Source organism: Antedon bifida, chromosome 3 (genome assembly GCF_963402885.1).
Source record: "Antedon bifida chromosome 3, ecAntBifi1.1, whole genome shotgun sequence".
Classification (NCBI taxonomy): Eukaryota; Metazoa; Echinodermata; class Crinoidea; order Comatulida; family Antedonidae; genus Antedon; species Antedon bifida.
The window spans coordinates 14,214,252-14,242,130 of NC_136228.1; the positions used below are offsets into that span (position 1 = coordinate 14,214,252).

General features: G+C 30.9%; 3 protein-coding genes across 3 annotated transcripts in view; all 3 read right to left on the reverse strand.

The window, feature by feature from the left end:
* LOC144837083 (uncharacterized) overlaps positions 1–24,991 on the reverse strand; it is a 132,484-nt gene extending 107,493 nt beyond the window's left edge. Inside the window, exons 1-2 of the mRNA XM_078692072.1 lie at positions 24,963–24,991; positions 24,695–24,780 (exon numbers count right to left, since the gene is read on the reverse strand). The gene's annotated coding sequence lies outside the window, so the exon portion shown is untranslated. The remainder of the gene's footprint in view (positions 1–24,694; positions 24,781–24,962) is intronic.
* On the reverse strand, positions 2,183–19,388 carry LOC144837108 (uncharacterized). The gene is made up of 9 exons (XM_078692111.1): positions 19,269–19,388; positions 14,604–14,789; positions 14,068–14,268; positions 13,442–13,741; positions 13,232–13,309; positions 11,627–11,840; positions 8,014–8,052; positions 7,660–7,722; positions 2,183–3,821 (listed from the first exon to the last, which is right to left on the reverse strand). Exons 1-9 carry the CDS (start codon positions 19,386–19,388, stop codon positions 3,322–3,324), a joined length of 1,701 nt encoding a protein of 566 aa, XP_078548237.1. The 3' UTR covers positions 2,183–3,321.
* Positions 19,917–27,879, reverse strand: part of LOC144837109 (uncharacterized) — a 104,081-nt gene continuing 96,118 nt past the window's right edge. Inside the window, exons 16-27 of the mRNA XM_078692112.1 lie at positions 24,963–25,125; positions 24,695–24,780; positions 24,034–24,113; positions 23,817–23,847; positions 23,632–23,699; positions 23,494–23,518; positions 22,968–23,033; positions 22,798–22,856; positions 22,609–22,633; positions 21,914–22,059; positions 20,038–20,127; positions 19,917–19,925 (exon numbers count right to left, since the gene is read on the reverse strand). Of these exons, the coding sequence (XP_078548238.1) occupies positions 19,917–19,925; positions 20,038–20,127; positions 21,914–22,059; positions 22,609–22,633; positions 22,798–22,856; positions 22,968–23,033; positions 23,494–23,518; positions 23,632–23,699; positions 23,817–23,847; positions 24,034–24,113; positions 24,695–24,780; positions 24,963–25,125 (848 nt within the window). The remainder of the gene's footprint in view (positions 19,926–20,037; positions 20,128–21,913; positions 22,060–22,608; positions 22,634–22,797; positions 22,857–22,967; positions 23,034–23,493; positions 23,519–23,631; positions 23,700–23,816; positions 23,848–24,033; positions 24,114–24,694; positions 24,781–24,962; positions 25,126–27,879) is intronic.

Genomic DNA, 27,879 nt, shown 5'->3' on the forward strand with positions numbered 1-27,879 from the left:
TATATTCCGTTTTTATTTTAGTAATTAATTTTATTAATGGTATTAATTTGGTAACATATATATATTGTGTCTATAATAACTAGAATAAATGCTAGGGCCTACATGCAAGTCAGGATACATCAAAGCATGAACCAATACAAAAAACACACAAATTCACCCCTCTTTTTATACAGTATGGCTCTCTGTGTGTTTTCGACACAAACTTTCAGAGACTCGTTCATCATTTCATTTGTAATAATTTGCCTTTATTATTTTAATATTGTTCATACCCTATTCAATATATTAACAAATATATCCACGACACTTTATTATTTTAATTAGTCATCAAAGCATGCATTATGAATTGAAAATATTACATAATTGTTATTAATAGGACGTAGTTATGAGATGTTTCGTTCCAAAATCAATCAATCGAACTTTATAATGTACTAGCGCACTCGCGCGCAATATTCTCTGCCGCAAGTACTTCTGTACGCTGTGCACATCGATATTTCACCGTAAAATGTGCAATTACATTTTTTTAAATATAAGAAAAAGTTTAAAGTATTTTCTTTCTCCTATACTTTACATGCATTAACGGAGACAAGTTTGACACAAATTGATCTGCATATCACGTGACTATAATCCAATGTCGTAACTCTTTATATATATGGCTCTGTTTTCGTTAGAAGAAGTGCGCCACCTTCAGGCGTGGGTAAGGTAAAACTTTCAGCGAATGACGTGCGACACCACCAAAATAAACTTAACCATGGGAAAACGTTTCATAGATTTCCAAAAGACCATGAAAGGTAAACTATATATATATTTCTTATATTGAAATGTGATAGATGTAAAATTAGGTTAATTTAGTTTGTTTATGCTTAGTTAAAGTTAGGAGGGAGTCTTTATTTTTTAGTTGATCCTATTTATTAATTATTATAGTATTACTCTCCTACACTAAACTAGTAGAGCGATCGCAGCAGTAGAGCACAGCTGCGTGAACACATCAGATCATCACGATCCATCCAAACGTGGGATTAGACGGGAACCATATCTAGAGCCCGCCGTCGTTTGGCTGCTGGATTCTTACACGTCCATGAAAGCATGTCCGCGTTTCCTATCCTTCTATGTATAACAGCGCGTACTGTTGATTCTTTACCTATTTATATTCTTTGGTTTTACATGTTGTCAAAAAACTTTCCTTATGGTGTGGTATGTTGTTGAAATTAAACTTTATTGAGGGCGCAATCAATGTTTACATCAAAATTAAAGAGCCTTAAAAAAAAAATACATTTACCATGATTTACTGTAATTGGCCCGATTGGCCACATCGCGGTAACATAAAAACTCCAGGTTAATAATTAATATCATATTTCTCCATGGTAAAATGGATAAAAATATTATATATATATATTATATAAATTTTATTAGGCCTACATTTCTCTTCTTCCTCTTCCAAAATAATCCTTCCTTACAAATTTGTATAAACAATAATATTCAGTTTTATATTTGATTTTGTGATCTTGTCCTGTTTTGTTTTTGTTCTTCAAACAATGAAGAATGAAGAATTAATTCTAATTCCAAGTTATTTTTACTCTTTTTTTACTCATTTTATTAGAAAAGAAAAATTGAATTGATTTGTTTTATATTTTTGTATTATGGTAGATAAAACAAAAAGCAGCTTCAAGGCTGAACATTTTTAATTGCAAAATAGGAAAAAAAAAGATATTTGTATTCTAGACAAATGTAACACCTATTATATCAATTAAGATATAGAGCTCTCCTTATAGAAGCCAAACACACTTGTTTAGAGATCTCCTTATAGAAGCCAAACACACTTAATCCAAGCTAAAAAGTATGATTTCTTAAAAGTATTTTATAAAAGAATGAAAGGAATTCTGGTCTTTAAAATCGTCTTGTTAAGAATTTTCATGAATTTTTTGGGTTGGGAGAGTTGACTGTATTTTACAGTTACAATCTCAATGTAGCAGACAATGTAACACACAAATAATCCTTTATATTGCTATACACACAAAACACAATGACTGATAAAATGAATCAAAATATAAATTATTTATTATTACAATTTTCTTTATACAAAAATAAATCATCTTATTCACATTTTATGTTATATTATTTTATCACTGTAATGTACAAATATATATGCCATATCCCAATGATTGCTTGCATTGCTGCTTGTAAATATTCCAGTATTGTTATTTTAATAAAATTTAAAATGATTACCTTTTATTTTAACACATTTTACTATAATGGGTACTTCTCATTTCTTTCCCCTTTTTCATTTTTTAAGTTCATACTTTTTGACTGCAACACTTTTTATGTCATTGATTAAAAGGTTAAAGGTCAACAAATAAATAAACTGCATTCAAACCAGTTACTTTTCAATGTTGAACTACTCACTAGATAGGTATAAAGGGTGGGTCATTTATGCTAAATTGAAATGTTGAAGTTGAATTCTTAATTGCATTATTGTTTTATGCAGTTAGTTTCTTAGTTTTTCCAAATAATGTTAAGGGCGATTAAACACATACATAGCTTACATTATTCAAATTCATTTAAACAAACAAATACTAAATTAATAAAAATGGAAAACAATAACAGCAACCAGTATTAAGAAAAGCTTTAATTTGTGTCACTGCCATAAATAATTGCATAAAATATGTATAATATAATACTACTGTATCTGTACATACACTGAGGTATGACACGCTAGCTTTACATTGACAAATACACGGCTGCTCATTCAACTATTAGTGTACTACCTGCACTGTGGTATTACAATACATACACTGAGGTATGACACGCTAACATTACATTGACAAATAAATGGTTGCTCATTGCTCAGACTATAGTGTACTACTGTACTTGCATTGTGATATTACAATACATACACTGAGGTATGACACGCTAAAATTACATTAACAAATAAACGGTTGCTCATTGCTCAGACTATAGTGTACTACTTGCATTGTGATTTTACAATACATACACCGAGGTACGATGCATATATATTATATTGCTAAAGAAACGGCTGCTCATTCAAGATAGACAATAGCGAACAAACTTGCATTGCGGTATTAGAATAATATTATATATAATAATATTACAATTATATTGTAAAAGAAATAACAGCTCAATTTGAAAAGTTTAGTGATTAATATTTTCCAAATATAAAAACAGTAAAAATGAATGGCTTTAAATCTCATTAGCTGCAATAGGCCATGTGAACTATATTTGTTATTATTTCTGTTTGTTATTGCAGTCTATTGTTTATTGCACTAATGGTGAACTAAACCATCACAACGTCATCTTCATTTCTTTTCATTTTTTCAACAACTTATTAACCTCATCTATTTTGTCTTCGCTCAGCAACCCTCGAGGAACAAAATCCAATATCAGACTCCAGCTGTCTGCATACTTCTTAAGGACAGGGAAGTTGTGTCTTCCATCAAGAGCTTTGATAGTGGAATCCTTAAGATTTTTTCCAAGATTAACAATCTTCATTGTGTGTGCAGGAAATGATACTACCTCACGTTTCTTGATGTCTTTGAAAGCAGGAAGCTTTTCTGTGATAGTTGACTCGAAGCCAAATTGTTCAGTTACTTTTACTGTGTCATACAGTACAGACAGATTTGTTTGACTCAATTGTCCATTCGCAAATAAAAGAGACAACAGTTCAATTGTACTGGTCACCCGTTTCACCTCTTCAATGTCATCTACTATTTCTATGAATAGAACTTGTAGCCTGTTAAGGAGTTCACGTTCATCAAACCATTGCGCAAAGTCTGCAATCAACTGTCGAAAATCATCCTCTGAGAAATCTATATGGTTAAAGAAAAGCAAGTTTTCAATATATATTTAGCATAATTATCATAACTGTTAAAATCATAATCAATGTTTGAATATTATGAATATGAATTATAACACCATAATAATTTTCAAGTAATAAAATAACAAAAATGATGATGCTACATAAGAAAATATGTAATGTCCAAAAGATGTACATACAAGGTAGTTTATTTGAAAATGTGATCATAAACATTGTTGATCATAGGTGTCATCAAGTGATTACATGAGACCTATGGTAGAAAATTGTTGTGATCAAATTTTCAAATAAACTGTGGAAAATCAACTACCTTTCTGTACTTTTTAAAAATAATGTAGAAAAATTAGCTTTAGAAACAAAGTACTACAGTAAACAAATACTCACTCACATTATTTTTGTTATCTTATGTTAATAATTAGTATTATTCTTTTTATTATATAATAATATAATCCCAGAAATTCATCATTTAAACATCAATTTCTTTGTCAGTATCATATCATCATGACTATAATATATGATTATATTGTTTAAAGGTTTGCATAGAGTGCAAATAAACACTAGTAAATTCAGGTTACCAGTACACCATGTGTTTCCATAAAGGAGGTAAAGTTGTAAGGTTTAAAGAGTGCAAATAAACACTAGTAAAGTCAGGTTAGGGGTATATACCATGTGTTTCCATAAAGAAAGTAAAGTTGTAAGGTTTGAAGAGTGCAAATAAACACTAGTAAAGTCAGGTTAGGGGTATATACCATGTGTTTCCATAAAGAAAGTAAAGTTGTAAGGTTTGAAGAGTGCAAATAAACACTAGTAAAGTCAGGTTAGGGGTATATACCATGTGTTTCCATAAAGAAAGTAAAGTTGTAAGGTTTGAAGAGTGCAAATAAACACTAGTAAAGTCAGGTTAGGGGTATATACCATGTGTTTCCATAAAGGAAGTAAAGTTGTAAGGTTTGAAGAGTGCAAATAAACACTAGTAAAGTCAGGTTAGGGGTATATATCATGTGTTTCCATAAAGAAAGTAAAGTTGTAAGGTTTGAAGAGTGCAAATAAACACTAGTAAAGTCAGGTTAGGGGTATATACCATGTGTTTCCATAAAGAAAGTAAAGTTGTAAGGTTTGAAGAGTGCAAATAAACACTAGTAAAGTCAGGGTAGGGGTATATACCATGTGTTTCCATAAAGAAAGTAAAGTTGTAAGGTTTGCATAGAGTGCAAATAAACACTAGTAAAGTCAGGTTAGGGGTATATACCATGTGTTTCCATAAAGAAAGTAAAGTTGTAAGGTTTGAAGAGTGCAAATAAACACTAGTAAAGTCAGGTTAGGGGTATATACCATGTGTTTCCATAAAGAAAGTAAAGTTGTAAGGTTTGCATAGAGTGCAAATAAACACTAGTAAAGTCAGGTTAGGGGTATATACCATGTGTTTCCATAAAGAAAGTAAAGTTGTAAGGTTTGAAGAGTGCAAATAAACACTAGTAAAGTCAGGTTAGGGGTATATACCATGTGTTTCCATAAAGAAAGTAAAGTTGTAAGGTTTAAAGAGTGCAAATAAACACTAGTAAAGTCAGGTTAGAGGTATATACCATGTGTTTCCATAAAGAAAGTAAAGTTGTAAGGTTTGAAGAGTGCAAATAAACACTAGTAAAGTCAGGTTAGGGGTATATACCATGTGTTTCCATAAAGAAAGTAAAGTTGTAAGGTTTGCATAGAGTGCAAATAAACACTAGTAAAGTCAGGTTAGGGGTATATACCATGTGTTTCCATAAAGAAAGTAAAGTTGTAAGGTTTGAAGAGTGCAAATAAACACTAGTAAAGTCAGGTTAGGGGTATATACCATGTGTTTCCATAAAGGAAGTAAAGTTGTAAGGTTTGAAGAGTGCAAATAAACACTAGTAAAGTCAGGTTAGGGGTATATACCATGTGTTTCTATAAAGGAAGTAAAGTTGTAAGGTTTGCATAGAGTGCAAATAAACACTAGTAAAGTCAGGTTAGGGGTATATATCATGTGTTTCCATAAAGAAAGTAAAGTTGTAAGGTTTGAAGAGTGCAAATAAACACTAGTAAAGTCAGGTTAGGGGTATATACCATGTGTTTCCATAAAGAAAGTAAAGTTGTAAGGTTTGCATAGAGTGCAAATAAACACTAGTAAAGTCAGGTTAGGGGTATATACCATGTGTTTCTATAAAGGAAGTAAAGTTGTAAGGTTTGCATAGAGTGCAAATAAACACTAGTAAAGTCAGGTTAGGGGTATATATCATGTGTTTCCATAAAGAAAGTAAAGTTGTAAGGTTTGAAGAGTGCAAATAAACACTAGTAAAGTCAGGTTAGGGGTATATACCATGTGTTTCCATAAAGAAAGTAAAGTTGTAAGGTTTGAAGAGTGCAAATAAACACTAGTAAAGTCAGGTTAGGGGTATATACCATGTGTTTCTATAAAGGAAGTAAAGTTGTAAGGTTTGAAGAGTGCAAATAAACACTAGTAAAGTCAGGTTAGGGGTATATACCATGTGTTTCCATAAAGAAAGTAAAGTTGTAAGGTTTAAAGAGTGCAAATAAACACTAGTAAAGTCAGGGTAGGGGTATATACCATGTGTTTCCATAAAGAAAGTAAAGTTGTAAGGTTTGAAGAGTGCAAATAAACACTAGTAAAGTCAGGTTAGGGGTATATACCATGTGTTTCTATAAAGGAAGTAAAGTTGTAAGGTTTAAAGAGTGCAAATAAACACTAGTAAAGTCAGGTTAGGGGTATATACCATGTGTTTCCATAAAGAAAGTAAAGTTGTAAGGTTTGCATAGAGTGCAAATAAACACTATTAAAGTCAGGTTAGGGGTATATACCATGTGTTTCCATAAAGAAAGTAAAGTTGTAAGGTTTGAAGAGTGCAAATAAACACTAGTAAAGTCAGGTTAGGGGTATATACCATGTGTTTCCATAAAGAAAGTAAAGTTGTAAGGTTTGCATAGAGTGCAAATAAACACTAGTAAAGTCAGGTTAGGGGTATATATCATGTGTTTCCATAAAGAAAGTAAAGTTGTAAGGTTTGAAGAGTGCAAATAAACACTAGTAAAGTCAGGTTAGGGGTATATACCATGTGTTTCCATAAAGAAAGTAAAGTTGTAAGGTTTGAAGAGTGCAAATAAACACTAGTAAAGTCAGGTTAGGGGTATATACCATGTGTTTCTATAAAGGAAGTAAAGTTGTAAGGTTTAAAGAGTGCAAATAAACACTAGTAAAGTCAGGTTAGGGGTATATACCATGTGTTTCCATAAAGAAAGTAAAGTTGTAAGGTTTGCATAGAGTGCAAATAAACACTATTAAAGTCAGGTTAGGGGTATATACCATGTGTTTCCATAAAGAAAGTAAAGTTGTAAGGTTTGAAGAGTGCAAATAAACACTAGTAAAGTCAGGTTAGGGGTATATACCATGTGTTTCTATAAAGGAAGTAAAGTTGTAAGGTTTGAAGAGTGCAAATAAACACTAGTAAAGTCAGGTTAGGGGTATATACCATGTGTTTCTATAAAGGAAGTAAAGTTGTAAGGTTTAAAGAGTGCAAATAAACACTAGTAAAGTCAGGGTAGGGGTATATACCATGTGTTTCCATAAAGGAAGTAAAGTTGTAAGGTTTGAAGAGTGCAAATAAACACTAGTAAAGTCAGGTTAGGGGTATATACCATGTGTTTCTATAAAGGAAGTAAAGTTGTAAGGTTTAAAGAGTGCAAATAAACACTAGTAAAGTCAGGTTAGGGGTATATACCATGTGTTTCCATAAAGGAAGTAAAGTTGTAAGGTTGAGAAACTCTTTTCGTATCATAATCTTCATCTAGTAACTTACCTTCTCTTGGTTGAGATTGGTGACTGGATGATGTGCTTTCATTTTGGTTCTCATCACTACTGCCTAAAAAGGATCAAAATGAGATGTATATTTACTATAGGAAAATGTTTATAGTACACAATGCCTTTTTACAGTTGTCTGTGCTGATAAATTACGTCGACAGCGAGTTCTGTTGTTGCCTTTACAACATTGATAAATTATAAAAGTAAAATGTGCTAGTTCATTGGCATTAACAAAGGCAAATACTTGATTACTACTACTAGTTTATTATGTTATGATAAGTAAAACATAGGTATAATTAAATTTTTCAAAACATGTCTATTTAGCTTAAATATACTAATTTCAATTAATCACCTTGACCTGTTTTTCTTCTTTTTCTTTGCCCAACTTCATCTACAAATAAAATAAAAAATATTACAGTTGAACCTTCTGTAAGTAGACACCCTTGGGTCCAGAAAAAGTATTTTATAAAGGTGTCTGCTTATGATGGATTCAGCTGATAGTATAGGGGGAGGAGGGACTTACAAGAGGTATCCCTTGCATACGATATTTAACTATAATCACTTGAGACACAAAGATAAAATTGCTATGCGAGTAATCTACAACAAGCGACAGCTCATCTGAGCTTATTCAATCCTTCACTTGTCATTGGTCAAATTACTTATGTTGTGTCTATGTTCTTGTGTTGCAACCTAGAACACTCGACATTGAGGGCAGCACAGCATTAACAAAGGCAAATACTTTATCATAATTAAATATCATAAAAGTACAACATTTTGCAAAACTTATCTACTTATTTCAATCAATTACCTTGATCTGAATTTCTTCTTTTTCTTTCAGTTTCATCTGCAAATAAAATAACAAATATTAGTTGACACCATTGGGTCCAGCAAAGTATCTCATGGATGCACACAAAGATGCAATGCACAGCTCATCTGAGCTTATTCACTTGTCAAATTAATTACAGTATGTTGTGCCTATATTGTTGTGTTGCATCCTAGTGAGATACAAACCTAACAGCCAACACAAATAAATAGGTTTACAATATTAAACCTCCAACATTAACATTTTTTTAATTTTAACTATCTTGATATTAGCAAATAGTATACAAATAATGAATGTTTATGAGTGTAATGGTACAAAATAATGGCATGAGGTGAATGATGAAAGGTTATATATTTAACCTTTCATCATTCACCAAATGCCATTATTTGTACCATTACACGAATATAAAACATTCATTATTTGTTTTATATAACATCTAAATAGATTCCTGTCATTTGAATCAAATAAAAGGTAGCCCTAGCCAAGAGGCCTACATTTCATTCACATTGATTAAAACAGTAACATTTGGTTTTTAATATTATTTATATTAAATGTTATATTTATATAGATTTTATAAACACACCTACTTTATAGTGTTAATTATGTCAACAAACGACCAAACAATCCTAGGTCTAGCAAAGCTAAAACGCCTAGGCTAGGCCTAGCCTAATACTAACAGGCCTAGCTAGGCTAGACCTATTAGTACTGGCTTGGCTGAAAGGCAAAACTTCGACAGACAATTGAAACTTATTTTATCTAGGCTAATTATGGTTTTTCCAACGATTCCATGTCTTGTAGGGATGTCCCCATTAATTAATCAAAATCCTAAAACGATCTAAAGCTAATTTAAATGCCTTTTTGAATGAAATTAGTACATATATATCTCCAAATCGTACACAAAAATCTGCTGCTGTTGTTGCATATCTCGCGGTGGTGTTTACAAACAGAGGCAGGACAACAGGTGGCGCTGTTGTATTTCACAGTAATTTGTACACCAGATTTTTTTTCATCCGCGAAACGTTTTTTTAAAAAAGTACTATTAAACGATCGTTTAATAGTGCGTACTATTGCACGCCAGGTGACCCACAATCGTCCAATCAAATGACAGGAATTTATTTAGGCGTTATATAAATTGTTAATATTTTAACTAAATATGAAATTATCAATAATGATTCTGATAGTACTACTACTGGTAAGAGGAATGAAGATATCACAGCTAATAACAGCATGTTGTAACAATGTATAGATTATCAATAATGATTCTGATAGTACAACTACTGGTAAGAGGAATGAAGAAATCACAGCTAATAGCAGAATGTTGTAACAATGTATAGATTATCAATAATGATTCTGATAGTACTACTACTGGTAAGAGGAATGAAGATATCACAGCTAATAACAGCATGTTGTAACAATGTATAGATTATCAATAATGATTCTGATAGTACAACTACTGGTAAGAGGAATGAAGAAATCACAGCTAATAGCAGAATTTTGTAACAATGTATAGATTATCAATAATGATTCTGATAGTACTACTACTGGTAAGAGGAATGAAGAAATCACAGCTAATAGCAGCATGTTGTAACAATGTATAGATTATCAATAATGATTCTGATAGTACAACTACTGGTAAGAGGAATGAAGAAATCACAGCTAATAGCAGCATGTTGTAACAATGTATAGATTATCAATAATGATTCTGATAGTACAACTACTGGTAAGAGGAATGAAGATATCACAGCTAATAGCAGCATGTTGTAACAATGTATAGATTATCAATAATGATTCTGATAGTACTACTACTGGTAAGAGGAATGAAGATATCACAGCTAATAGCAGCATGTTGTAACAATGTATAGATTATCAATAATGATTCTGATAGTACAACTACTGGTAAGAGGAATGAAGATATCACAGCTAATAGCAGCATGTTGTAACAATGTATAGATTATCAATAATGACTCTGATAGCACTACTACTGGTAAGAGGAATGAAGATATCACAGCTAATAGCAGCATGTTGTAACAATGTATAGATTATCAATAATGATTCTGATAGTACTACTACTGGTAAGAGGAATGAAGATATCACAGCTAATAGCAGCATGTTGTAACAATATATAGATTATCAATAATGATTCTGATAGTACTACTACTGGTAAGAGGAATGAAGATATCACAGCTAATAGCAGCATGTTGTAACAATATATAGATTATCAATAATGATTCTGATAGTACAACTACTGGTAAGAGGAATGAAGATATCACAGCTAATAGCAGCATGTTGTAACAATGTATAGATTATCAATAATGATTCTGATAGTACTACTACTGGTAAGAGGAATGAAGATATCACAGCTAATAGCAGCATGTTGTAACAATGTATAGATTATCAATAATGATTGTGATAGTACAACTACTGGTAAGAGGAATGAAGATATCACAGCTAATAGCAGCATGTTGTAACAATGTATAGATTATCAATAATGATTCTGATAGTACAACTACTGGTAAGAGGAATGAAGATATCACAGATAATAGCAGCATGTTGTAACAATGTATAGATTATCAATAATGATTTCAATAGTACTACTACTGGTAAGAGGAATGAAGATATCACAGCTAATAGCAGCATGTTGTAACAATGTATAGATTATCAATAATGATTCTGATAGTACTACTACTGGTAAGAGGAATGAAGATATCACAGCTAATAGCAGCATGTTGTAACAATGTATAGATTATCAATAATGATTCTGATAGTACAACTACTGGTAAGAGGAATGAAGATATCACAACTAATAGCAGCATGTTGTAACAATGTATAGATTATCAATAATGATTCTGATATTACTACTACTGGTAAGAGGAATGAAGATATCACAGCTAATAGCAGCATGTTGTAACAATGTATAGATTATCAATAATGATTCTGATAGTACTACTACTGGTAAGAGGAATGAAGATATCAATGGTAATAGCAGCATGTTGTAATAATGTATAATTATATTATTTTTAAGATGATAGGACTGCTGACTCTTGAAGTTCTGACTGACTTTATTTATTTGTTTCACACTGTTACTTTGTTTGTTGGTCTAATAAATAAATAAAATGAATTTTGTCACTGCTATTACTCTTACCTCCAAATAGTAGCTTGTAACGTTCAACATTCATGTTTAAAAACTTGTCACCTTCATTACATGGCAACATTTTGTACTGGAAATTAGGAAGAATTTGAAAATGCTTCTTTTCTGATGTAAGACTACAATCACAAGGAATGCATCTCTTGAATGGAATCCCCCTTCTACCGCCATCTTTAGATTGTTTAAATGTCTTCTCAACTGTTGACAACACCTAAAAATATAAATTGGATTATGATTTCAAACATGCAGAAATTTAAATTAATAGACACACAATAACAGTAATAAAAACTTCTTCTTTAAAATAGCAGCATATATTCTTAGAATATTGTGTTATATATTATTTACAATACATTAAAAATAAAAGGAAATAACAAAAAAAACCTTTATACCTTTTTTTAATGTTTACTATGAACCAGATAAATGATATGCATATTGTTATTGCTATTATTACCTCCGCCAAGGTTATGTTTTCACCCCTGTATGTTTGTGTGTGTGTGTGCGTGTGCGTGCATGTGTTTGTGTGTGTGTCTGTGAACAGCCTGGAGGCCACAGTTTTTATCCGATTCTCACCAAATTCGGACACAATGATCTACACCTCAAAAGCTCGGACGAGTTCGAATTTGAGGGGAAAAGGTCATAGGTCAAGGTCACAACTAACAAAAAACTATTTTAATGCCTAGAGACCACAGTTTTTATCCGATTCTCACCAAACTTTCATCAATGACTGATCATATAATTGTGGTTAAATTTTGAAGGGTCAGGGTCAAAGATCAAGGTCCACAAAAAAAAAGAAATAAAAAAATAATAAAAAAAAAAAATCTCAGCGGGACTTGAAGTTTTAATGAACTATTTAATTGCTCATCATCCATTTTAGTGAAAGTTTATATGTTAAAATAAAAAATAAATAAAACCTTAAAGGCATTAGTCAACTTTAAGACTTCATTTTATGAACTTCAAACTTGGTTGGTTAAGGAGTATGTCATCTGGAAGTGCTTTCCAGATTAGTACTTTCATTAATTTTAATTAATATTAACATTTGATATCATTACTTAATATCATGATTAATATTATAATTAATATTCTCATTTTTGTTATTTTCAATTTCAATCCAATTTTTATTCCTAGTTTATTTAAAAATTGAAATATAAAATTTAACTGAAATATATTTAACTTAAAATGTGCTCTTATGTCGACAAGGAACTCAACTCAACAGTGTCGACTTAAGCGCTCCGAGCAGCTGAAAGCAACTGACAGGCACACAAAACATGTTGACATAAGCTTAGTTGCTTTCAGTTGCCCATGGACCTGGAAACTGAAATCCATGTGTGTGGCATGGGTAATCAAGTGGGTAATTTACCGCAGATACTGGTTCTCATACAACTACAAATCGCGTGATGCTCGTCTTATGGTAACCACGACACTGGTTTCCTTCAGTTCCTCGAAATGTCGACATAAGCGCTCTCACGCAACTAGACATAAGACCACCTTTTTAAGTAGTGGGCAGTATAATTGTTATGTGTCATCTCAAAAATGGTTTTAGAATGTTTAAAAAACCAAACTATATACAGAATTTAAAAACCTAGAAAAATATCTAAAAAATACCTTTTGACATGCTTCAGAGGATGGTTCACATTTTTCATCATTTGTTTTTTTTAAAGAATTTGTTCTTTTAACAGTCATCTGGATAAAAAAATTATTTTTGTTATTATGTTTATACATGTGTACAGTAAATTCTGACTTATATTATTCAACAGATGTATGACACTGTTGACAATAAATATTATAAAAACATTTATTAGAGATTGTATGTACCTTTAACAAGAAGTTTTGCTTATCCTTAGTTGTGAATTGGACAAGAGATAAGGTCACATGATGAAATTGGTCAAGGTAAAGTTTACAATGATTACATGACAACTTTGGCTCAAATCCTTCCAATTGAAATTTGTTTAGACATTCCACAATGACATATGGAAACAATACATCTGGCAGATATCCCTCAAAGTCGTAATAGATACTGATAGATTGTGAATCATCTGGCTCTTGTTTTACTTCACTTGATGTTTTTAAAGCAAGGCGTAGTGGCACAAAAAATGACCGCTTTGTAATGGAACCCTGAAATTGATAATTTTGTTTAATGTCATTTAAAAGAACCAAAGATCAGTTAATTTATATGTTAAAAATATCTTTCAGTATAAATGTTAACAAAATCATGTCTGAAGGCTAAAATTGTGTATATACTATATTCAGTAAAATCACAGACAAATCATATTACTAACATTGGAAATTATTAATTCATCAACAAGTTCAACAAACATTTATTTCATCAAATGCCATACAAATAATACAGAGCATAAAAATGAGGACCAACCTAGAAGTAATACTTGTTTCAGTTGGCCCTTTAAATGGTTACAAAAACAATAAAAAGAAACAAAACCTACTGTAGATGTACTTGCCACATCTTGGCTGCTGGTTGTCTTCATCTCACAAATGAAACCTAATTGAATCATCAGTTCTACAAGGAACTCAAATTTCTTTAAATTGGGTACGTCTACTTTACACTCTTCACAAAAGTTTCGCAATAAGACTTCCTCCAGTATGCCCTTGTCAAGCTGACGATAAGCCTTTCTAAACGTGACCGGCTAAAAGAAAACACTAATAATTAGCCATAAATGTGATTGTGTGTTTCTGTATTTATTACATTAGTGACAGATGAATATTCAGAAACTGAAGGAGAGGGATGTTGGGAACAACAATGTTAGTTTTGAGAATATGCATCATTTCTTCAAATAGACACTATGAAAAGTTTTAAGGATCACATATAATCTTACACTCTACCACTACCACTACAACTGTTCAAAATAATCTTGCCTATAAGAATAAGTACCTCAGTTTATTTTGAAAAATACAATTTTTTCCAAAAGGAACAAGAAATGATATTGAGCACTTGTTTATAATTTGATATGAGCCTACTTACTTTTGGTGGAACCACAGTTACAAATCTGGTTAAAACTTTAACCAAGCTATCAGGAATTAACACCACCTGATCTTTTAATAATTCCTTGTCAGGCATGTAGATAATTTCACCAATATCATACAAGAAGTTAAGTAGCACTGATTGTTCCTTTTCGGCAATACCATTCTTAGCAGCCAGTGTTTTGATCTAAGGAATTAAGGCATGTCATGTTTTATTAGGTTATATGCATTATCATGGATCACGGTCCCAATTCTGGACCACTTTTTAAAATTGTTCAAACCTGCTAGTGTTAAAAGATAGGACAGAAAAGCTGGCGTGCAGTCTTAAAGTAAACAAGTAAACTGAAATTGCATTTTCTTGAGAAGTACTTGTCCAAAAAACTTTTTGCACAAGAGGCAAGAGTTATAATTTGTGATTTGTAATTTTAGAACATAATTAGATTTAATATACAGGTTTTTTGATATGAGTAGTTTTAGAAAAAACCTATTTCTTTTCAAATTCATCTGTTTGCTTTGGCATTGATGTTCTATTGTTAGTAAACTGAAACTATTGTTAGTTGAAAGGCTCATGGTTATATAACCATTACACCAAATTTAGCATACACATGCTTGTAGTGAAATTAGCCTAATCACACACAGAATGAAGACACAAAAATATTACACGGTCTACGCACGATTTAACAAAATCATGTTTGTAATCATATCTTCACAAGCATTAATCATAATTAAACCAAATTTGGTACTCATAAACTTCAGGTCATATTTCATCATTATGGCAATACAATTATTTGTGTAGCGCATAAAACGCATGCATACGCACGCTTAAAATTTTCAAAATTGTCAACATGTATTTTCGATGAAATTAGAGTATGTTTAGTCTATTTTAAGCATTTAAAACATTTTACACGCGCACTATGACATTTTCTTGAACCGAATTATAAACTTAATCTTCTTTCAACTTTTATTCATTTGTATTTATGTCTCTGTGGTCTGTGATCCCGTCTATAGCACTCGAGTTACCAAAATCGAGGCTCACCTTGGGAAACAAAATGAAATTCGATTTTTTTTTCTGTATTGTTTGTTCAATTTTATTTCTTATTGCATAAATTATACGCTGGTTTATAATCAAATCTAGAGAAACTTATGTCTTTATTATTATATTATAGTAACAAGGGTGATTTATAACATATACGCAAAGGGATATTTTATCTGGTTGTGATACCGACTATTCTATCTTTCATATATTATTAATAATTAAAGATTCCGACAAAATCAATCAATCAATATATCTTTTAAAAATAAATTATCTTTATTTAAATCAATGCATATAACCTATATTTCCTCATAGTGAATTAAATCTAGTTCAAATATGAAATCCTATTCAGTTTTTGTAGCATTATTGGTATTGTGCTTGGTTAAATAGTTTAGTTATTTATCGTACATGACCATATTTTTTTAAACAAACTTTTAAAAAAAATTTCCTTGCAGCCCTCATTCCATGACTCATTTTATAACAAACCTAAGGAGATTCTTCTAACAACTCTATTAGTCCATGGGATTTAGACTTTTAACTCACACAAATTGCAAGAAAAGGTTTTTTTGATGAAATGTGTTCTGTAGACCCTACTGAACACATTTATCAACGTTAGGACATTTTTCGACAACGGGAAGTAGCCTAATTTGCATAATTAAAAATGGCGGCCATTTTTAATAACGTACTGTGTATCTTGGAAACCGCTAGTCACAGATACTTAATTATGGTGTTAAAATCGTTAGAATATATGTTTTTATATTCACTTTAATGAAAAAGTTTGTCCAAAAATGAATGGAAGTGCTATTTCTAACATTATTGACCTTTGACCTTGATTTATCATATCTCAGCAACCGCTAATCGGAGATAGACAAATTAGGGCTTAAATTGTTCAGAAACTACACATTTATATCCAGTCTAATGGCATGTTTTTACAAAAAATGGCGGATTCTAACATTATTGACCTTTGACCTTGATTTATCATATCTTAGCAACCACTAATCTGAGAGACACACAATATGGCTCAAACTGTTCAGAAACTACATATTTATATTTAGTCTAATGGCATGTTTTTACAAAAAATGGCCGATTCTAACATTATTGACCTTTGAACTTTGCACTACATAAAATCGCATAACTTTGAAAATATTGTACACATGAAATTATTTTTAGTGTCAAATTGTACAGAACATACATGTTTCTATAGAGTTCAATGACACATTATGTCCAATAATGACCTATTGTATGGTTATTAACATTTGAACTATATTTGAAAATGATTTTTAAACCCGGAATCTTCTTCATGTAGGCATTCATTAGAACATGTGATTTGGCACTACTTGTTTAGAATATGGTGGTAATTTAAAGTGCATGTAACCAGTTGATTTAATTTAGTTACTGAAAATATTCACTTTAAAAAAAAATATTAGACTACATACATTATAAGTTTAGATTATTAATACATTTTAAATTATTAGGTCTTACATCTTACTCAGGAAAAAGTTGATGTTGACACTATTAACAGAGCCAACAAAGAGGTAGGCTTTTTTTATGATATATTGTACATACTTTAAATAGGCCATGCCATTTTGCAGGTTTATTAAAGTTTTTTTCAAGTTAGTAATTTATTTTTTGATCAAATTAAATTGGCATATTCAACAAACAAATTTCTAAAGATTATTTAGTTTATATTTTGTTAAGGATAGCATCACTCTTCAGGGCATTCTTTTAGGTTGAAACATAGTCTTATTTATTAAGAAGGCCTTTTCTACTACTAGACGCATTGTTGACAACTGGAATTTTAAAAGATCGATATTAATGCAACATATTTAGTTTAGTTTAATTAATTGGCTATCGAGACTCATAGTTAGGCTGACCACCACTTGCAATATTTTCGCCGTATACAGTAAAAACCTCAGTTTATTTATTTATTTCAATAACCATACACAGTATGACTACTAGTGGTGTATAGTTTTTAACCTTTTATAATTTGTTTTTGTATTTTTTTTACGTGAATGTATTGTGTATGTACCATGTTTCTATGTGGTTTAATTTTTACCATTTTTTAACCATCAATTTTAATGCTTTTAATATAAATATCTTGTAATTCAGCTTCAGCTGCGAAGACGATAAGAAATAAAATAAACAAACGTGTAAACTTGTAGGCAGTTTATGGATGAATGCAATAGTTTATGCTTATAAAAAATGTAATGTACCATGGCCTACTTTAAACTAAACATAATAAGTCAACGTTGCAACTCTTACATTTTAGAGTGCCAACTCACATGTTCTAATGGATGTCCACATGAAGAAGATTCCGGGTTTAAATCCTTTTCAAATATAGTTCAAATGTTATTAACCATACAATAGGCCATTATTGGACAAAATGTGTCATTGGACTCTATAGAAACATGTATGTTCTGAACAATTTGACACTAAAAATAATTTCATATGTACAATATTTTCAAAGTTATGCGATTTTATGTAGTGCAAAGTTCAAAGGTCAATAATGTTAGAATCGGCCATTTTTTGTAAAAACATGCCATTAGACTAAATATAAATATGTAGTTTCTGAACAGTTTGAGCCATATTGTGTGTCTCTCAGATTAGTGGTTACTAAGATATGATAAATCAAGGTCAAAGGTCAATAATGTTAGAATCCGCCATTTTTTGTAAAAACATGCCATTAGACTGGATATAAATGTGTAGTTTCTGAACAATTTAAGCCCTAATTTGTATATCTCCGATTAGTGGTTGCTGAGATATGATAAATCAAGGTCAAAGGTCAATAATGTTAGAAATAGCACTTCCATTCATTTTTGGACAAACTTTTTCATTAAAGTGAATATAAAAACATATATTCTAACAATTTTAACACCATAATTAAGTATCTGTGACTAGCGGTTTCCAAGATACAGAGTACGTTATTAAAAATGGCCGCCATTTTTAATTATGCAAATTAGGCTACTTCCCGTTGTCGAAAAATGTCCTAACGTTGATAAATGTGTTTAGTAGGGTCTAAAGAACACATTTCATCAAAAAAACCTTTTCTTGCAATTTGTGTGAGAAAAGAGTCATTTTTTAGCTAAATCCCATGGACTATATTGATTCATAAACTGTACAATTTTGGTATATGGCCATTGAGTTTCTTTATATTCCCGTTGAACTTTATTATATGCAACGCATTCATTTTATACACAAGAGCAATTATGCGTGACACAAGGCTAGTAGTGTGCACCATGAACAGTGCACTTTGTTCTAGTCCATGTCTAAAATTGAAGTGCTGCCTTCTCTGTTGGTTTTGCTGTAGCCTCTTATTAAAAGTAGGTGTGTTATAAAACAAATAATGAATTTTTTATATTCGTGCAATGGTACAAATAATTTCATTTGGTGAAAGATGAAAAATTCTATTTTTATCTTTCACCTCATGAAACTATTTGTACTATTGCACTCATAAACATTCATTATTTGTATATTATTCCACTGTGGAGCTAATTTATGTGTATATGGCACATGATATGCCAGAGTGCATTAACAACAGTAATATGAAAGGTGAAATAATATTTTCAATTAATAAAAAAAAAAATATATTATTAGCTATGGTGATACAAAATAAAGAAGACAAACAAAATTTACCTCTTTTAAAGGATACAAAAGAAAAGGTTTTTGCCTCCTCAGGTCATCCTTCCTTAGATCATGTAGATCACATCGAAAACGCATCCACTTTAAAGGGACATCCTTTTTTAAATCTGTCATAAGCTTGTCAATAACTTTTTTGAGTTCAGTAAAGCTCTCATCTCTAGTTTCTTGACTGTTTTCAATGGCAAAATATTGGTGATATACATGTTCTTCATATGGTTTTTCTTTAAGCGTATTTTCAATCTTCTCAAATACTTTTTCTGCCTGGTTATAATAAACAATGAAAAGAAAAAAATTTCAGTTAAGCTCTTTGAATATGTAAAACACCAGAAGTTAGCCTGTTTACATTATCATTTAAAATGACATGTACAGCTTGCTATTTTTAATAATGTAGAACTAAAATAAGTATCTAACCTCAACATTTTGTTCTTCTTCAGTCTTACCAAGCTTACCCTTATGTGTACCCACAATAAGGATAGTTGGTTCGTGAACTCCCTTCGTGTTTTCTCCCACAATACGACAATGAGAATAAACCGTCTGGATGTAAGATAATATGAACTGGAGATTGGTCCAATGATGTTTACACCCTTTCTGTAAACAAAAAAAAGACACAAAATTGGTATTTCCAATTGATTAAAACAGAACTTATGTAAGCTGACAGAAATTACATTTAACAATTAAACTCTTGTAATGCATATAAATTATAAAGTCCTCATCAAGATGAATTGTTCAAACACAACAATTTAAATGTTCTTGAAATACTTACTCCAGTAGCATCAATGAACTTAGCAGGATCATCAAGGGGTTTACTAAGATCGAACACTACAATGTAAAGTGCTTCTGAGGTCATGAAGATCTGCAATAATAATAATTGTGTTAATACTATAGACGAAATTATATTTATTATTAATATCATTGTTAAAGGACAACTTTACCGAGGACCATATTTTTACAACGTATTAGGGATGTACATATGATTTCAGAACAATCGCAAGATTAAGGATATCGCCGCACACGCTCGCCGTACAGCCGTTGCCGTAAATTGCTGTGACGTCACAGGTGCATCGCAAAATCTACTTAATGAGTCCAGATAAGCAAAAGAAACAATAAAAAAAAAATCAGTATTTATATTTTTTACGATTTATTTACAAAGTGTGTTTACTAGAAATTTTCGAGATTTGCCAGACTTTGCCAGAAAAATCATTACGTAAATTTTGCGATGCCCCTGTGACGTCACAGCAATTTACGGCCACGGCTGTACGGCGAGCCTGATGGTTCTGAAATCATATGTACATCCCTAATACATTGTTAAAATATGGTCCTCGGTAAATTTGTCCTTTAATAGCTGAGAATTAATCTGGGCAGTTTTCATAAATTCAAATATTTTTGCTTGTATGTACATTTTGTATAATGTGTATATATGTGCAAAAGTAGACATATGCAATTAAACTTGAAGAGTTGGTTAAAATTTGCCACAATCTTATGAAAACTAAAAAAAGCAAGCAAGTGAGACCTTCATGTAATACATTATAAATCAAAAATTCAGAATGTATAGGTAGTGACAGGTTGAAGAAAAACATAAACCAGCCAATCAGATACAAGATTTGATTACATAAAAAACAAAGAAATACATAAACAAAACAGATCCATAATAATAATATACAAATAATAAATGTTGATGAGCTTGATGGTATAATTAATTTAAAGAGGTGAAAGATGAAAGGTTATATTTTCACAAGGCAAAGGCCAGAGTGAAAAATAGACTTTCTTTTTTTACCGAATGAGATTAATTATACCATAGCACGAATATAAAAATTAATTTGTTTTATATAACATCTACAGTAAGTAGATTCTTGTTCTTCTTCTATAAACATCTAAAGAAGATATTTACCACTATAGCCTACTGACAGCATATTTGATTTGTTTTTTGTTGTTTCTAAGGGTTTGCATTATCATGTAATTCCAGTGCTTGTTGTCTATGGGAGGTCAAGCGTAGTTCCAGCAAATATTGCATAGCGTGCAGGATAGATGACTGCGCAAGATATTTGTAATCCCATGGACACCAATCCGGCGGACAAATATGAAGCGGAATAAGTCGTTGTCAAGGCAATATCGTACGATGTTTTTGTCAAAGACGGATGTAAACACACAGAATTAATTGGAAAGTGTCCAGATCCGAAAGAAACTTTTATTTTACTTTGTTTACATAATGTATTACCTTTTTCATGAATCAACCCTCAAGATGGTTAACCACAGCAAGTTTGAGGCGGACTGCAAAAATTTAAACCATTTAGATTTTAAATCGAATAGAAGGCGTCTATGGAATTACAGGGAGCGTAGTGTTATAAGACAGGAGCTTAGCAACAGTTATCTATCTTGCGCCGCTATACAATCTTTGGTTCCAGTCTTTAACTAGCTGCTGGGAATTCACTGCTCTCCCATTAGAGCATGCGCAAAGCCTTGTTGTTATGGAGGATGCGCTGTCTAGGCTTCATTTGGTAAAATCCGTAATCACCACGTTTTTGGCGAGCATAAAATTAGGCCACTTAGATTTTACTATATTATTATTGTGACCCACAATCGTCCAATCAAATGACAGGCATCTATTTAGGTTTTATATAATGCTGAATATCTGAACTTACACTATGTATACCATGGTATATCAACTGTCCTCCATGATCCCAGATGTTAAATGTATTTTCAAAGCTTTCAAATTTCTTTTGCTCTAAATCATGAATTACTTCTTTATCTAATGGCTGATCTGCATCTAAGCGTACAGGTTTAGTACCTATAATGAAAACAGTGGATTTTTTTGTCACATAACACATGGCATCTTCTTTTTAGTAGTCTTATTATTATTTCTTTCACATTCTTGTTGTTTGTTGTTAATAGTACAATAGTTAATGGCTTAAATTTGTTTTCATTTAAAAATCAAAGAACATGCCTATTGTTTTTTTAGGAAAATCAATATATTGGTGACGTCACAAAAACTGATTAAAATATTGAGTTACTGTATATGTATCTTCAATATGGGCCAAAATATTAAATAACATGCCCTCTGTTGTTCAATGTATTTTGCTTATGAGCTCATAATGTTATTACATTATTATATATTACATTATGATGATGATTCATACGAAATCAGCAATCTCTTAATTGTTGTAGTCATTAATTTGATTTTTAATTGTCAATACAAATTTCGATAAGCAAATAAATTTGTGAACTATTCATTTTTGTTTCTCAGAACTGCACATAAAAAGTCAGTCATTCAACTCTACATCATCATCTACTAATTAAGTTTTATTGACTGAAAATTACATGAGGAAATGTTACATACCTTTTGCACTCAATCTCTTGCCAACCTGACACATAAAATAAAATAAAACTATGAAGTAGAATAATCAATATTTTGACTGTCTTTTTTTATTTTCCTCATAATTTCTAAAGTTATGATTGGTAATTTCAACATACTATTACCTTCCTACAAATCTACTATATACATTATGAATGACAGTACTGTACTCACATCTTTCTTTGTCTCAATTGGTGTACCACCTTGTTCTGCATTATTTGCAGTGTTCATTCCTAAGTATGGGAAATATTTTTCAATAAATGGGAAAATATAAATTGACAATAGTAGTAATAATTTAAAAACCATTAATATATGTATGAATGTAATAACAATTATAAAATTACCTGAACTACTCTGGATAAGTTTGTCACTGTCCAACTTGATGGATGTACTTGGCATGAAATCCAATCCTGAAAGATGTATAGCAAGAAAATGTTGAACTCTTTTCAAACTCCTCATAAATTTCAATAACTAATTAATTAATTAATTAATTCACATGATTTATTTTCAGCACATGACAATGAAAATTGCTAAAGCTATGGCAAATCCATCGCATCCTCTCAATTATGTTATTGTCTTCAGATTTATTGAATGGAGCGGTAGATTCCGGCCAGCATCAACACGTAAGAACCGATATAGAAATTAGTTTATCTCTACTGGAATACGATGTTATAATGAAATATTTTCAGAGATAATCTGTTTGATGTTTTTTTCTTAAATTATTAATATTTTCTAATATCATAAATATTGATGATATTTTTTAACTGCAACCTTGTAAATTTTCTGTGAAGGATGACATCAAGTTTTTTTGTATCTGTATCATCACTGTTGCTATTATTTATGAAGAGAATTTAAAGAGAAGTTACATACCTTCTACAGTCGAGTTCTTGTCAACCTGATACAAAAAACAAAACAAAAAATAAAATACATATTTTTTAACATTTTCCCTCCTAATTATTGGTTTGCTACTCTACATTATTATAAATTAAATGACAGTACTGTACTCACATCTTGCTTTGTCTCATTTGGTGTATCACTTTGTTCTGCATTATTTGCAGTTGTTTCAGTGTTCAATTCTAATAACAACAATACATTTTTCAATGAATGGAAGAGGTAGGATGAAACCATTAAACAAATTTGTAAAACATTTATACATATTTACAGTTTAATAATAAATATTATAAAAAACTTACCTAAACTCTCAGTTGATTCATTAGGACTTTCCTAATAAAAGAAATAAATTTGTTTATCAAACCTTGAATACTGCTTTCTTCAAAAACTTACTCTTCAAACCAAATAATAATACAATTCTTAAATCATTAGAAAATTAAATTAACATTTCATTGATTCATTATTGCACAAAAGTCCTGTAAAACTACTTCATTAATTTTACTACATGTTTTGACATACATTTATAGCTGAACTTTCCATTTCACTCTTCATTTTGTCAGTGACCACTTTTTTATACTGTTGTGAGGGACTACCTCTACCTTTTTTAAAAAAAACAAAGTGTATACATATTTGTGTAGGTCTTGGGTTTGATTTAGTGAATACCTTGGTAATTGATTTTCAATCTTACATTAGATAAATCATGTATGATTCCGCCAAACTTTCTAGTTAAAATAACGATTGTGAGGCATTTGATAAATAGGCAAACTGACTTAGAATGTCTTGACGAGAAACTATTCTCATCATTGTTGTTTTCTGTTCTGATGATGAGAATAGTTTCTCGAAACATGTCTAGACATTTTAAGGCAGTTTGCCTATTTATCAAATGCCTCACAATCGTTACTTTAATCTTACATCACATTTTAACAGTCGGACTAATTTAATAATTTAATTATGCCTTCCCCTTCCCCCGAACAATAAACAATAAACGCGTTATTCAAATAAATGTGGTCTTTTAATTTACTATTTTAGCTTTTCAATGGTGGCCAAAAATGGTCATGGTTTTACGAAGAAGAATTGAGTCTAACTTGTTTTAGAGCTTTAAAATGCAATATCATTCCACTTTGGGACTGTTTGTGTCTAATGATTGTATAATAATACTATTAAATGTATTCATGTTTACCACTATCAGCCTTATCCTCTTTCCATGTTGTGCTTACAGTCCTAGTCACTGCTATTCCATTTGTAACAATATGTTTTTCCTCAAATCTGAAGTAAATACAATAATTTGAAATCAATAATTAACAGTTTTGTTCACACATGGTGTACTGCAAAATTTATATCATTATAAAAGTCAATATAAAAACAAATTAAAGATGATTTTTATGCAAGGCTATAAAACAACTACAGTACTGAATGTTCCTTTTACTGTGCTTGAAAATATTACTTACTTCAGCCCAAGACATGCATTGATCAGGCAAGTTTTACCAACTCCTTCTTGTCCAATCACCTTAAGCATTCCCAGATTGACTTTGACCCTTCCTTCTTTCAAGGCTTCAATGTACGCTTTCTTAACATCTGTACCACGAGCAATAATAGCAGATGGAATATAGCCTAACAAAAAAAATTAAAATGTTCACACTATTAAAGTAAATCAAGTAAAATTAGCTATCAAACATGTCTTTAAGAGTATTTTGAATAGAATGCTTTTTCTTTCATTTGTGATAAATATACACATATAATATCAGAATTAATATTAATAATAATATTTAGTCAAGCATGCAGTGGGGGCAGGACTAATAATGAGCTGTGCATATTAGTTTCACAATTGGAAGTCACAGTCAAGTTTACAGAACAAAAGAATACATGTTTCATGCATAGTCATCGTTTTTAAACATTTTGACATGACGCCTAATAGCAGCATGTTGTAACAATGTATAGATTATCAATAATGATTCTGATAGTACTACTACTGGTAAGAGGAATGAAGATATCACAGCTAACAGCAGCATGTTGTAACAATGTATAGATTATCAATAATGATTCTGATAGTACTACTACTGGTAAGAAGAATGAAGATATCACAGCTAATAGCAGCATGTTGTAACAATGTATAGATTATCAATAATGATTATGTGAAACTACTACTGGTAAGAAGAATGAAGATATCACAGCTAACAGCAGCATGTTGTAACAATGTATAGATTATCAATAATGATTCTGATAGAACTACTACTGGTAGAGGAATGAAGATATCACAGCTAATAGCAGCATGTTGTAACAATGTATAGATTATCAATAATGATTCTGATAGTACTACTACTGGTAAGAGGAATGAAGATATCACAGCTAATAGCAGCATGTTGTAACAATGTATAGAATATCAATAATGATTCTGATAGTACTACTACTGGTAAGAGGAATGAAGATATCACAGCTAATAGCAGCATGTTGTAACAATGTATAGATTATCAATAATGATCCTGATAGTACTACTACTGGTAAGAGGAATGAAGATATCACAGCTAATAGCAGCATGTTGTAACAATGTATAGATTATCAATAATGATTCTGATAGTACTACTATTGGTAAGAGGACAAAAACAAATAATGAATGTTTTTATATTCGTGGAATGGTACAAATAATTTCATTTTCATAATCACGGCCTGGTGTACATTCTAAGTAGGTGGAAGAAAGTAAGGTATAATGATAAAGAAGTACTGGGGTTTGAAAACAAAACATAACCGATATTCTACACAACATTTCAAGAAATAAACAGATCTGCATTGCAAAACGAGTTGTAAAACTATGGGATTAGTGGCCATTTTAGTTGATGATAACAATATATTATTTTAATATGATAACTGAATTGTTAATTTTTTAAATCTGAATAATAATGATGGCTAGATTATGAAAACAATAAAGTCTAGTGTTTGCCAATCAGATTATAGGTCAAGCCTTTTATTTAAGAATATTGACAGATTGCAGTAACTCTCTATCATCTTGGATGTCTGTGAGAAAGTAAAATTGAACACTAACCACGAGACTTATCATACAGCCAACATGGTACTTTACAGGAGATAATTAATAAATATAAGCCACTCACTCTTTGGAAATAAATCTTAAGTTAAAATCTAAATCTGCCCATAGTACTGTTTTTATAGTTATTTAGCCTCAGTTAAATTTAACATTACAATAGCCACAATATTATGTTCTAAAAGTTTGGTTCAACAGGATTTAAGATAAACAATAAACTATTATATACTGTACCAATACTATTCATAGAATCCATTTCAATATAAACAAGATAGTGATGACACATCTTGATATATAGACAGATATATACTGTTTCAGTATGTTTTCCAAGGTAACCCTTTGCTAAAAAACAACCTATGTTTCATATACATTCGTATACTATATACGTTCGTATATGACGTATACTAAATACATACTAAATCACTTTAAGCATTCCAAGATTGATTTTGACGGATCCTTCTTTCGAGGCTTCATTGTACGCTTCTTTAAAGTCTCTCCCATGAACAGCAATAGCAAATGGAATATCCTTTTCGACTAATAACAAAATAATATTTAAAGGAACACATTTGTGAGAGTGAACAAAGTAAAATAACTTTTTTTTTTTTTGGTCTTATTTCATACGCATCTAACAGCAAGCAACTCGCCAATTACGGGATGGATAAACTTGAGGCTCAGGGAGTGGAGTTGGAAGAGTCATGTCCAAATTAGTCGTACCTTGGGATTGGAAGGCCAACATGTTAACCACCAAGCTACACTACACTACTTGAATGTAAAGCTAAACTCTAGCTTTACTCTTTCTACAGTTTTTTTGTAATGAATTAAATAATTTATTATCTCTATAAATAAAATTGGAATTATGTTCTTGAATCTTAATGCAATGACTTGGATGTCAAATTAATTACTCCACCAACTATAATTAGTAATAACATTTTAACCAAAAGATTTTCTAATTTTGCAGTTAGAAAATCTGTTTAAATATAGTTTATTCTTCCCAATATATGAGTTTCAGTTTGGTTTGAGCCAGCTATTTATTACATTGTAATCAGTGTGTGAAAAGGGAAATCCCCATATTTCTTCAGTTACAATGCACTGTGTGGTGGGGCTTAACATATCTATCTATGTCTAATAACAATCATAATTAAGTGACTCTAATTGCATATATTATTTAAATATATACCTTGTTACTGTGTGTATGACCATTTAATTTAAATCAATTCAAATGATAAGTTTTCAGGGCTGGTAATAAACCAGCAATATCATTATTAATTTTAAACTATGTCTATTATGAAAATGCATGTCAATACTAGTCTGTAAGACACTAGCCATGTGCC